General features: G+C 59.1%; 1 protein-coding gene and 4 non-coding genes across 5 annotated transcripts; 1 reads left to right on the top strand and 4 right to left on the bottom strand.

Moving 5' to 3' along the window:
- Positions 1–342: 342 nt before the first annotated feature.
- On the bottom strand, positions 343–414 carry TRNAA-CGC. Its single transcript has one exon. It is a non-coding gene; the product is annotated as a tRNA-Ala (tRNA).
- A 266-nt stretch (positions 415–680) lies between these two features.
- TRNAP-CGG lies at positions 681–752 on the bottom strand. The gene has a single exon. It is a non-coding gene; the product is annotated as a tRNA-Pro (tRNA).
- A 164-nt stretch (positions 753–916) lies between these two features.
- Positions 917–988, bottom strand: TRNAA-UGC. Its single transcript has one exon. It is a non-coding gene; the product is annotated as a tRNA-Ala (tRNA).
- A 328-nt stretch (positions 989–1,316) lies between these two features.
- Positions 1,317–1,388, bottom strand: TRNAP-UGG. Its single transcript has one exon. It is a non-coding gene; the product is annotated as a tRNA-Pro (tRNA).
- An 871-nt stretch (positions 1,389–2,259) lies between these two features.
- FTCD (formimidoyltransferase cyclodeaminase) lies at positions 2,260–7,848 on the top strand. Its single transcript, XM_032190634.1, has 14 exons — positions 2,260–2,313; positions 2,935–3,118; positions 3,451–3,579; positions 3,739–3,827; positions 3,992–4,171; positions 4,246–4,383; positions 4,707–4,838; positions 5,525–5,586; positions 6,025–6,154; positions 6,306–6,467; positions 6,691–6,734; positions 6,867–7,005; positions 7,449–7,544; positions 7,762–7,848. Exons 1-14 carry the CDS (start codon positions 2,260–2,262, stop codon positions 7,846–7,848), a joined length of 1,626 nt encoding a protein of 541 aa, XP_032046525.1.
- Positions 7,849–12,477: the final 4,629 nt, after the last annotated feature.

The following is a 12,477-nucleotide window of genomic DNA, read 5'->3' as shown; positions in this document are numbered from 1 at the left end:
AAAAGCCCTGCTGCCCCACAGCCCTGACACATCGGGCATAGCCCCCTGCTGCCTCCCTCCCCACCCTGCACCACAGACCTGTGCTGCCCTGTGCCACAGGGACAAAAGGGACAGGGCACAGCCAGGGCTGCACTGGGACAGGGGCAGCAGAGCGGGGACCCACAGGGCAGAGCCAGGAGCTGGGCAAGGCCGCCTTGAGTGCCGCAGCCATCGGGGAGCCAGGAGCAGGGGGAGAGGGGCTCTGGGGATGCCTGCAGAGGGCAGAAGGAAGAGGAGCTCCTGGTGGGCATCATCCACTGCCCAGGCATTTCCCCAGGCACGGGCTGTGAGGCAGGAAAAGGCTGGAGATGCTGGGGCTTGAACCCAGGGCCTCTTACATGCGAAGCAAGCGCTCTCCCACTGAGCTACATCCCCTGCCCAGTGCCCACCAGGGGGACCAGGCCCTGGCAGCAGCAGCTGGGCGCTCCCTGCTGCACTGGCAATGGCTGAGCCTGGCCAAAGGCGGCTGTGCTGCCCCACACAGCCTCCGGCCCCAGCATGGGGTGCCGCTTGCAGGCTGCTGGGGGATGCCAGGGGAATGCCCCCCTGCTCCTGCAGCGCTGACCCCCTGGACAAGGGCCCAGAGCCAGCCCCCCTGCGTCTGCCCCCTGCCCGCAGCAGCTGTGCTCATCTCAAAAGGGGGGCTCGTCCGGGAGTTGAACCCGGGACCTCTCGCACCCGAAGCGAGAATCATACCCCTAGACCAACGAGCCACGCTGATGGGGCCCTCTGCACCCTCTGCCCTCGTGCCCCACAGCTCTCACGCCTGCTGGGGCAGCTCCAGCATTTGCCCCACGTGCTTGTTGCCCTGTGACAGCCCCAGGCCCTGCAGCCCCCAAGAGCTGCCCTGCCCTGTCCTGCGTGGGGAGGAAAAGCATGGAGATGCTGGGGCTTGAACCCAGGGCCTCTTGCATGCAAAGCAAGCGCTCTACCGCTGAGCTACATCCCCACACTCATGGGGGCCTTCCTGGGGGGCTCTGCTTTTAACAAAGCCTTCCTCCTGCCTCCTCCTCCTCAGACCACACCACTCACCAACACATCAGCACACCTCCCCTGCTCTTCCACAACACACCTGCCTCACAAAGCACACCTGCAGCACCACACACTCACCCCTGACTACTCAACATGCTCTCAACAGCCCTCCTCCCCCTGGACACACACACACACCCCAAAACCAAACGCTCTCCCCTCACAGCGGACACTGTCCTGGCCCTGCTCCCCAGTGCAATCCAAGGTTGTCCCCCCATGCTCTCTGGGACACGGAGCCAGAAAAGATGGGGCTCGTCCGGGAGTTGAACCCGGGACCTCTCGCACCCAAAGCGAGAATCATACCCCTAGACCAACGAGCCGGGGTGCAGCACCCCTTTGCACCCCCACTCTTGCTGACGGACACCTCCTCAGCACTGCCGGGAGATCCCAGCAGGGACACCTGCATTAGGTTGCCCAGTACCACGTCCCAGCACCTTTTGAGGATTTCCAAAGAGGGAAATTCCACCACCCTTGAAGGCATCTGTCCCAGTGCTCCATCACCCTCACAGCAAAGGTGTTCTTTCTAATACGCCGTGGGCTGAAGGTTCCTGTGGCACATATGAGGGTTGAGGGGTGAAGGAGTGGGCTCGAAATCCTATAGGGTGTGCAGGTGTGAATCCTGCTCACAGTGACTGATACTACCATCAGCTTGTGGGTGGGGGTTCACACTGGTTTCACCATGGGAGCAGCAGCCCCCCACCAGTGCTGGGTACTGTTCGTCCCGTTTGTGCCTTTGTGCTCCTGTCCTCCGTGTCCCCATCCCTTGTGGTCTCAGCCCTGCAGGCGCCACTGGCCTGCTGCTGATCTGCCTGTACCAGGGGCAGTCCTGTGGGGCAGTCCCTGGGGATGGGTGGAGTGGGGAACTTTTGCTTTTCTTCACATTGTGCCACCTTGTCCTAGTCATTAGTGGGCACTGACGGGTCATTTCTGTTGGAGCTTGCTGAGGACGTGCTGCTCAAGCCCCACAAGGGCATTTCAGTCCTAGCCCCCCCGTGCTGCTGATCCAATACCCTTTCTGTCTGCTGGCTGCAGATCAATGCAGTTAATGAGAAACCCTGGTGCTGGGCAAGAGGCAACCGGCTGGGTGCTGGGAAAACTGCTGCTTCCCAGCAGGACTGGAACAGCCAGAAAAACCCACGCAGCTTGAGGAGCCGAGCCTGGGGCCACGGGGTTCGGGCAGAGCCAAGGACCATGGCCAAGATGGTGGAGTGTGTCCCCAACTTCTCGGAGGGGTGCAATAAGGAGGTGAGGGTCGAGGGGTGGGCAGTGGTGGGTGGTGGGCAGCTGGGCTCCCATATGTCCTGCAATGGGTTTTGCCCCGTGATTTGCAGCCTGGCTTATAGTTTTCCAGTACTCCTGTACTTCTCTGGTACTTTTCCATTATTTCTGGGCCAAATGAAATCAAACATGCCAGCCAGGTCAATGTTGCCTTTGCTGGGCACCCGCTTCAGGCTGCACTTTGCCCCTGACAGTGGTGCAGGTCAGCAGACCTAAAATTGCTGAAAAACTGCTGCTTCCCCTGGGGAATGGGCTTTTTGGAGCCAAATCTGTTTTGAAGCTTGCAGGGGACAGTGTCCTCAGGGACAGCAACTTGTGATGGAGCTCACTGTCACACAGCAGCTCTCCCAGGGCTTGGGGCTACCTGGGGGCTGTCTCAGAGTCCCAGATCCCCTGGCTGGGATCTGGATGCTCATGCCCCTAGGTCCTGCATCCTCACCTCCTTCCTGATGAGCCTGACGATAGGTGCATCCCCTGCACCGGTGGGAGCAGGGTGGAGACACCTGAGAAAAGGCATCCTCACCTTGCACAGCTGCTGGGGCTGCAGTGGAAACCTCGCCAGCCCAGCCAGCTTGCCCCCATTGGCAGGTGATCAAGGCACTGGGGCAGGCCATCTCCCGGACACCTGGCTGCATGCTGCTGGATGTGGACGCTGGTGCCTCCACCAACCGTACCGTCTACACCTTCGTGGGGACCCCTGAAGCTGTCGTCGAAGGGGCGCTGAGCGCAGCCCGTGTGGCCGGGCAGCTCATCGACATGAGCCAGCACACGGGTGAGCAACCCTCTGCACCCAGCCTGGGCAGAGCCCCTGCCTCGGCTGGAAGGAAGAGCAGGCACCAAAGTGCTGCCAGAGGGCAAGCACAGAGTGTTTCCAGCACTGTAGGAGGGATGCTGGTGAGACCACACCGAGCTCTTGCTCATCCTCCCAATCCAGAGGGGCTGCATCTGTCCTGTCCCTAGGCTGGAGCAGGCATTGCTGCTGCAAACTGCACTTTCCTTGCCGTGACAGTGCTCAGACTGCAAAAGCAGCAGGGAAAGGGCCCTCATCCCTCCTTGTCTGCTTGCCCTTCTGGGCTCCCATCCTGATTTCTGCCCCGGCCCTAGGTGAACATCCTCGCATGGGGGCCCTGGACGTCTGCCCCTTTGTGCCAGTGATGAACGTCAGCATGGAGGAGTGCGTTGCTTGTGCTCACGTCTTCGGGCAGCGCTTGTCGGAAGAGCTGGGGGTGCCTGGTGAGTGAGAGCTGGGCCGCCCAGTTGGGCCCCTGTCCCCCTGCATACCCCCAGCGCTTCTTTTACAAAAGCTTCACCACAGGCAGAAGGGGGCCTGCCCCCCAGTAGGCAAATTCAGACCCTGGTAGACAACTTGTTCACCACCACCCTGCCTTGCAGTGTACCTGTACGGAGAGGCAGCCCGAGAGGAGAGCAGGAGAACCCTACCTGCCATCCGTGCCGGGGAGTACGAGGCACTCCCCGAGAAGGTGAGCCTGGCTTTGTGGGACGGGAGATGTGAGCCTTGCTCCAGCCAAACCTTGGTGCCAGGGGGAGTGAGCCTCCTTTCTTGGGTGATTGCTTGGGAGGAGCCACCTCCAGGAGGGCAGCTCATGCTGCCCACCAGCACCCACGTGCTCTCCTCCCTCCCCAGCTCAAGAAACCCGAGTGGGCTCCCGATTTTGGGCCCCCAACCTTTGTCCCCCGGTGGGGGGCCACAGTGACAGGGGCCCGGACCTTCCTCATCGCGTACAACATCAACCTGCTGTGCACCAAGGAGCTGGCGCACCGCATCGCCCTCAACATCCGCGAGCAGGGCCGCGGCTCCAGCCAGGTACCCCCGTGCTGCCCGCTGACCCCGCTTCTCCTGGGCTGGGCTGCCACCTTGACCACAGGGGTTCTCCGCAGCCTGGACGCTTGAAGAAGGTGCAGGGCATCGGCTGGTATTTGGAGGAGGAGAACATAGCCCAGGTTTCCACCAACCTGCTGGACTTTGAGGCTACGCCACTCCACGCTGTCTATGAGGAGGTCTGCCGTGACGCAGAGGTGGGTAGTGCACGGTGCTCTCCCTCCAAGTGCTCAGCCCACAGCTGGGCTCTGCTTTCTCTTATACTCAGCTCATCCAAGCTGGGCAGAGACCTGACCCACATGTAAACTCCAAAAGCTCAGCAACTTGTTGCTAACCTCAGCTTCTGGCTTATCTCCACACGGCAGGAGCCACATCGGAGGCTCTCCATGAGCCCCCCAGGTCCTGGGAAGGGATAGGAGCCACCAGGCTGAGGTGGCAGTGGAGGCAGGAAAGGCAGCTCTGGGGCCTTTTTCTCCTGGATCTGATGTCCTTTTTCTCCTGTTTCTGATGTCCTTTGCAGGCGTTGAATCTCCCTGTGGTGGGGTCCCAGCTGGTAGGGCTTGTCCCAAAGAAGGCCATGCTCGACGCAGCAGAGTTTTACATCAAGAAGGAAAAACTCTTCATCCTGGAGGAGGAACACAAGATCAAGCTGGTAAAGTGGGTCTTCCCAACACTGAGACAAGGGCGGGAGTACAAGTAAGACCCCCCAGATTCCAAAAATGCCGCTGAGCAGGGACTTGGGACCAGGACAAGCCACAGGCATGTTGGGTGACCTGTAACACCTGGCTTGAGGGATGGTGCCTAGAAATCTGTGAGGGGATAGTGACTGGGACAAACTGGCTTACAGTCCTGAGGATGCTCAGGGGAACAGAGACCCCATCTGAGGAGGACAAATTACAGGCAGCAGCTGCCCAGCCTGCCTGCACAGAGGCTGTGAGGGAAAGGACACCTCCCCACAGCTCAAGGGCACTGTCCCAGCTCCGGTATAAGCTGGAAACAAGGAGGCAGGTTCTGCTTTTCAGCTCCAGCAGGGAAGGGAGTGGGGAGGGACTTTACCACCCTATCAGGAATGTGCTAGATAAGAGTGAGCTAAACATTTATCGGTGCAGTTTCAGGCACTCGTGGGCGGCCGCACACCACCCCTACCTTGGGGGTGGGAGCTACGTGTGGCACCAGCTTTCCTCGCCTCGGGTGGTCACTCCTGCAGCCCTTTCCCAGGGCCAAACCACCCAACATTAATTAAAATCAGGGCGTGAGGATGCAAGAGGATGCAGCGGGAGGTGCTGGCGGGGCGCACGGAGCCGGCTGGGGCTGACACGGTGGTGCTGCTCCTTGCAGGTGGTCAGCCGGCTGGGCCTGGACTCCCTGTCTCCGTTCAACCCCCGGGAGCGCATCATCGAGTAGGGGCCCTTCCTGCTGCTCCTCACTGTCCCCATCTCTGCCCAGGCCGGGGGATCCTGCTGCAAGTCTCTTGCGCTGAGATTGATTTGGGAAAGTGAAATCCACCTGGAAGTCAGGGCGTGCGCTTATAAGTCCTTGTCCCCTTGCCCTGGGATATGGCTTCAGAGCCCAAGCCAGCATCTGGGTGCATTTCTATCCCATCAAATGCTGCTTGCAGTGAGATGCTCCTCTCATGCAGAGCAACCCCTGCCATCACCAGGAGGCTACCTGGCTCCTTCTCCTGCTGATTTTCTGGGACTCCCAGCAGAGCGCTGTCCCCCCTTTTCCAATCACCCGTAGGCCAAGGGGTAGATGAAAACCCAGCGGAGAGGGATGAGGAGGGGTTGGGTGGTGGTGGCTGCCAGCACAGGGGTGGTCTGACCCACGGTGTGCCACAGGTACCTGGTGCAGGCAGGAGAGGAGGACAAGGGGCTGGTGGCAAAGCCGCTGGGAGCCTTTGTGCGAGCAGTCGGCGGGAGGACAGCAGCACCAGGAGGAGGCTCGGTGGCTGCAGCTGCGGCCGCTCTGGTACGTGGCCTGCCCACAGGGGGGTTTCTCCCCAAGGGGGTCCCTCCCTGCCCTCCTGGGTACTTCTCCAGGCACCCGGGGGGCTCTTCGGTGAGGAGAGCTGGTGCAGTGGCTGTGCCCTGCTGGAGAACTCAGCACTGTGCCCTCACAGGGAGCAGCCCTGGGCTGCATGGTGGGGCTGATGAGCTATGGCAAGCGGCAGTTCGAGGAGCTGGATCCCATCATGAGGAAGCTGATCCCTCCCTTCCACCAGGCCATGGACGAGCTGGTGGCAATGGTGGACGCCGACTCCCAGGCCTTCAGCAGCTACATGGTGAGGTCTCACCAAGAGCAGCCCTGCCGTGGGCAACAGGGGGGCTTGCCAGCAGCACTGCACCCTGGTGCCCTTTGGAGCAGGACTGGGGGAAGGGGCATCACCTGGGGAGGGAGCCTGAGTACAAGTGAGGGAGCCACTGGTTCCGCTGTGGCCCCTGGTGGAAGACACATGGGATCTCAGAGCACCCCAGTCCACTAAACTTCCTTTTCCTTGCCTGCAGGAAGCTATGAAGCTGCCAAAAAACACCCCTGAAGAGAGGGAAAGGTGAGCCCTCAGACTGGTGAGGGCTTGTGGTGGTGGTGGGAGCTTGCACACCAGCTTGCACCCCAGCTTTTGCACAAGCACGCCTAGCCTGGGCTCGTCCCAGTGCTCACCTAGGGCTATCCTCTATCCCAGGCGTGGCGCTGCCATGCAGCAGGGGCTGAAGACAGCTGTGAAAGTGCCCTTCACCCTGGCAGAGAAGGTGAACAGGCTCTGGCCCCCACTGAAGGAGCTGGCACAGCATTGCAACCTGGCCTGCAAATCCGACATCCAGGTACAGCCCCATGCTTAGGACCTTCTGTGGCCGCAGGGTTCACACACTGTCCTGGCTGGGGCTTCAGAGCTCACTGCCTGTCCACACCAGATTTTCCACCACAGTTTGACCTGTGCAGGGGACACATCTAGCCAGCATCGCTTCCCAAACTGGCCACTGCTTTTTACCTATTCACTTTCTGGCACACTGTGAGCCTTTCAGGATGGAAAGCTGATCTCCACCAGCCCTTGCCTGAGTTTTCACATCCGTGGCAAGGTCGTGAAATGTTTCCCACAGCAAAGCCATGTCCTGAACGTGGTGGGAAGGTGCTGCTTCCCATGGCAGGCCAGGGCAGCTGTCATGGCAGCAGAGATCCAAACTGTAACGCGAGGGTCTGCCCTGTTGCCAGACCATGAAGTGCAGCTGGTCCAGGAGGAGAGCTTTCCAGAAGCCTCTTTTCATAGGTGGGAGCCAAAATGTTGGAAGCTGCTGTGTTTGGAGCCTATTTCAATGTCATGATCAACCTCAAAGACATAACGGATGAGAAGTTCAAGCTTGCGGTAAGCAGGGGCTGGAAGTGTGCGCCTGCCCTGGAGGTGGGGATGAGGCTGGACAGAGTGGGAGATGTGGCCCCCGGGACCCCGTGTGGAGGGGCTGTGGGCACAAGGACACCTCAGTGCCAGGATGGGCACTGAGACGTGGCAGAGCTTGGAGGGTGGGCAGTGGGGGCCTTGTCAGTCCTTCTGTCTGGAAATGATCCGTCTTCTTCCCCTGCAGATGTCGCAGAAGGTCTCCGGGCTGCTGGAGGAGGCGAAGCAAGGCTTGGCACTCGTGCTGGCGCTGCTGGAGAAGCGGGTGGCCTGAGAGGCGCTGAGGGCTGGGCCGGGAGATGCACGGGGTGGGGGGGATACGCAAATACAGCTGGGAAACACACTCATTGCTGCCTGGGCTCCTTCGGCACCCGCCCCAGGGGAGCTGCTCCGCTCAGACCAGTCCCAGTGTTATGTCCTCTGCCTGCGCTGGACCTTCTTTGACCAAAGCGGGGACCCTGTGGTGCTGCAGGTGTGGGCCCTCACCTGCCTGCATGTCTCTGTGCCCAGAATCACCCTGAGACACCCTCCTGACGCGGGGCTAGGGCAGGGCCAGGCACCAGGGCCATGTCCCTAGCGGTACAGCATCCCGGCGGCGCATGATGAGCCTGGTGCATGGCAGGGAGGGAGCACTGCCAAGCACGGGGCAGCACTGGGAGGTGGCGGGGATGGCACTGGGTGGCACTGGGGGAGCTCTACCCCCTCTGCACAGCTCCCCGGAGAGGAAGGGCTGGGTCTGGTGGCAGATGTCAGGCTGTCGCAGCACCCTGAGCTCAACCTGTTCACCCCCAGCCCCCTTTTCCCAGCGGTCATCGGCAGGGCCCCGAGCCCCCCAGCCCTACAGCAGCCCCAGTGGGGACGTGATCCCCACACTGTCCCCCGGGCACTTTACCCATGCTGGGGGCACTGCGCCAGGGTTCAAGGCAGGGACGCCTGACTCACCCATCACCTGACGCCAGCACCCTCCCGTGTTTTCTCCAGCCCTGCAGGACCTTTGTGCTGGGTGGGAGCGGTGTGCTGACGTCTCCCCGTGCCCATGGTGACTGCAGGTTTCGCTGCTCTCCGGTGTCACCCCGGCTGGGCAGGGCCCTGTATTTTGTATTTAAGGGGTGCCCACGGGCTGGCTTCACTGCCTCAGGAGAGCCACGTTGAGGAGAGCAGTCGGGGCTGTGGTGCTTACAGAGGGCTCTGTTCTGCACGGCGGGTGAGCAGAGGCAGTCCCCACTGGTGGGGCTGGGATGCACTGGGGGGCACCAGAGCTGGTGCAGGGCCAGGACACGGTGTCCCCAACCCCTTATGCTCCTGCTGGGTGCATGGGTTTGGCTTGCTCCGGGACACATGGGAGACTTGTGTTGGGCTGGAGTTGGTGCATTTTTTTCTATTCGTGATGGAAATCGTATGCTGGGAGTGGTGGTGGTGGCGGTGGTGGCAGCCACTCTCAGGATCCCTGGGGAGGACAGGATTCCCCCTGTCCCCTCCAGGGTGGCCCCAGGGGAAGCCCCACACCGTGGCCGTGTACTGCTGGGGAGTGCTGACTGTGCCTGTCCCTTCCTTTGCAGCTCGGAGCCAGTGAAGGATGTGGAACCCCAACCAAGGTGAGTGTCCGTGGGGCTGGGGCCGGCTGCCCCTGGGTACTGTACAGTCACCGGGGCTTGAGGAGGAGCTCAGTGCAGCCACCACAGGCACCCCAAAGGACTGCCTGTGCATCAAAGGGGAGTGGGGCATCGTTTGAGAAGAGGGGGTAGACCAGGTGGGGTCCCTAGGGTGCACAGGTACCCCAGCTCCCTACATTGCCTCTCCAGGCTCTGCTCACTTACAGTCCCCCTCTTCCTCCTAGGAGCGCCACCTCCGCAGGTGCAGATCTGCCCGTCTGCCCCTCCGACATACCCATACCCAGGGTCCTGCAACTCATCTGGGCCCTATCCTGGCTACCCGGCAGTGCCCCCCAGCGTCCCTGGGGCTTGTCAGCCAGGACACCCAGCTGCCTTCCCCTGTGTCCCCCCACCACCTGGCCACCACCCACCGGGCCACCACCCGCCGGGACATCACCCACCGGGCCACCACCCACCAGGCCACCACTCACCGGGACACCACCACCATGAGCATCCCCCACCAGGGGTACCGGGGTGCCCACCAGCCCACCCTGGCTGCCACAAGAAGCACCATAAGAAGCACAAGAAGAAGCACTCCAAGTCCCACAAGCACCACAGTGGCAAGGTAAGAGTGTGGTGGCCGCAGCTGCCCCAAGCTCTCTGTCGTGGTCCCCTGCACCCCGTGCATGTTCCCCTTTGCCTTGCTACAGCTGGAATGAGCTCATGGGCTGCCAAGGACTTCTTGTTTTGTTTTGGTTTTGTTTTTAATTGGAGACTCCCTTTTGTTTTATAAATAGGCAAGCATGAGTCATTTCAAATGAGTCTTTAGATACCTTATCTGTGAAGTTCCTTGAAGCCACTCAGAGCAGTGGAATGCCACAGCTCAGGGTGCACCATGCAGTGTGTTAAGTCCCACATCTTCCTTCTGCTTACCCAGACCTTGTGAACCACGTCTGCTCAGTGTCCCACATCAGAGGACCAGTGCAGCTCCCTTTCAAAAATCCTCCCCATCCAGAAGATGAGAAAAAAAAAAAAAAAAGATTGAAAAAAAAATCTTAGGGTAGTCAGTAGCTCTGTGTCTGTGCTGGGTGGAGATGCTGCAGTAAATAATCTCCTAGGGATGGGTGCTATCCAGACAGGCCTGAGTGAAGGGCTGCCAGTTCCACCATCCAAGGTAGATGCAATTCCCAGACAATGCAAACCCTCAGCTCCTTTTGATATTTGATTGCTTGTAAGGTGATTTGCCTGGACATTTGCTTTTGCTGGCAGAGACCACAACCCTTCTGGGGTTTGTTTAATTGTCCTGAACAGCCTTGAGAGATAACAATAAAAAAACAGCCCTCCCACAATGTGCTCATAATCATATCTGCCAAGCACCGTGGCAGAAATACAACAGTGCCTAGCTCAAAAATATGTCATGTGACAGCACTGCAATAAACACCGGCATCATTTTATTAGTAGCCACTTTATCTCAATGCCAAGGTAGCTTGGCAGAGGTTTACTGTCTGAGGCCGTGATGCTGCAGATCACGACCCTCTGCATGGCCACAGCCCCTGGCATTGCCGCTGGTAATTACCAGCTTGCAGCTCAGTCTGTGTACACACCTGAGGGCACACCTTTTGGTGGTGATTAAACTGTGGGCGTGCGTTGTGGCTGCTTCCAGCTCAACCTCGACCCAGCTGGGCTCTACGAACAGGCACCCTTCTTCCCGCAGCAGCTGTAGGCGGTGGGCACCCTGCACTGGGGGGAATTCATGGAGCCAAAATGTCCCTGGACAAGTCCCCAGGTCTCACGCCTGCAGCCGTTAGCACCTGCCAGAAGTGGTGTGGAGGAGGGTTGTTTCTGTGCTATCCTGAACCGGTTTCATCTGTTCCTTCTCCAGCACTCAAGCAGCTCGAGCAGCTCGAGCAGTTCCGATTCCGACTGAAGAGGACACGTTCCACCCGCACGGTGGTGAAGCCCCGGAGGAGACAGCATATGAAGACAAATATCCCACAGGAACTACCTGCTTGCTCTTCTGCCCCTGTCTGCTGTCTCTGTGGTCTGCATTTTGCCTGTTGAGTGATTTTCTTGCTTTTAGTTTGTAAATTGTTTGACCTGGAATCACCGTAAGAGGACAAGCAGCAGCTCTGGCCTGTCTTTAGTGCGAAGGGGCTCTCATCCCACACTGAGGGCCATCCCCAAGACTGTGGGTAACAGCACACAAAATTTCACGTGCTGGTCAGCAGTCGGTGGTTGTTTGTCCCTCTGGCATGATGCCAGCTGCATAGTGGTCAAGGGCCCCATTCCAAGGCAACACGGGGTAATAAGAAAGAGAGGAAGTGATAGGAACCAGCTCTGGTCAGTTACACTAACCTATGAGAACATATGAAAATATAGGAACATTTATTCCAGCAGAATAATCTGAGGGAGGACTGCTCAGGTGGGAAGAAATCACAATAAGCAAACCTCCCACTAATTGGTGAGCTAATGAACTACAGGGGCCATTTGCAGGAAGGCTGAGCCTTGCAGCTGATAAGATTGTGAACCAAGTGGCCCCAGACTGGGAGGGTGCAGAAAACAGAGAGCTCTGCAAGCCCATGGAGGTGTGCAGGGGGCCTGGGGAACAGGAGTACCAAAGAGGAGGGACAGGTAGAAAAGGGTAAAAAAGGGTTGGTTTTATGTAAAATGCGGCCGGTCAGCATGCTTGTCTGGCTAAGCCCTTTGCCTGATCACCATCGTTTGTCCTTTCTTTTTACATCTTTTGCTCATTAAATCATTTTTCTAACTCTGCCCGTGTGTTTGCACTCTCTGTACTGTGGTTTATGTGAGCTGTGATGATTAAATGCCTACTGGGGGTGAAACCTGTGTCTGATGAGTGAACCTCTGTGCCAGCTCCCAGAGCCAGGCTGGGAAAGGGCACCTTGTGTGGTGCCATCCCTGGGCCAGAGCAGCTGGAGGAGGTGGCTGAGCTCTTGTTGCTCTTCACCTCCCTTAACGTGCCTGACCAGCAGCCCTGCGCCAAGGGAACGTGAACTGGGGAGGGGTGAAGGCATTGCTGGGAGATGAGGGTCTCAATGGGCACTGTGGATGTGTGGGGTTGGGGCAGAGGAACAGATCTGCGAGGGAACTGGAGGTGCTGGGCAGTGAGGAGAACTGGAGGGGACCCATTAGCCTCCTGTGGTCCTTCAGGACTTCAGCAGTGCCCTGTGCTGCATGGACCCCTGGCCTTGTGCTCCAGCATTTTCAAGGAAATGAAGAAGACAAACTTATCCTGACTTACCAGCTTAACACCGAGGGGAGCATCAGCTGCTCTTTAGAAACAAACAACA

The sequence above is a fragment of the Aythya fuligula genome, chromosome 6, assembly GCF_009819795.1.
Source record: "Aythya fuligula isolate bAytFul2 chromosome 6, bAytFul2.pri, whole genome shotgun sequence".
Classification (NCBI taxonomy): Eukaryota; Metazoa; Chordata; class Aves; order Anseriformes; family Anatidae; genus Aythya; species Aythya fuligula.
Note: the sequence above shows the minus strand (reverse complement) of the source record. Positions and strands in the feature narration are given on the sequence as shown.

Bases quoted from the DNA above. Each gene is read 5' to 3' on its own strand.
- FTCD (XM_032190634.1), top strand. From the start codon at position 2,260: ATGGCCAAGATGGTGGAGTGTGTCCCCAACTTCTCGGAGGGGTGCAAT. The intron at 3,828-3,991 runs GTGAGCCTGGCT...CTCCCTCCCCAG, and splicing joins ACGAGGCACTCCCCGAGAAG to CTCAAGAAACCCGAGTGGGC. The intron at 4,172-4,245 runs GTACCCCCGTGC...GGTTCTCCGCAG, and splicing joins AGGGCCGCGGCTCCAGCCAG to CCTGGACGCTTGAAGAAGGT.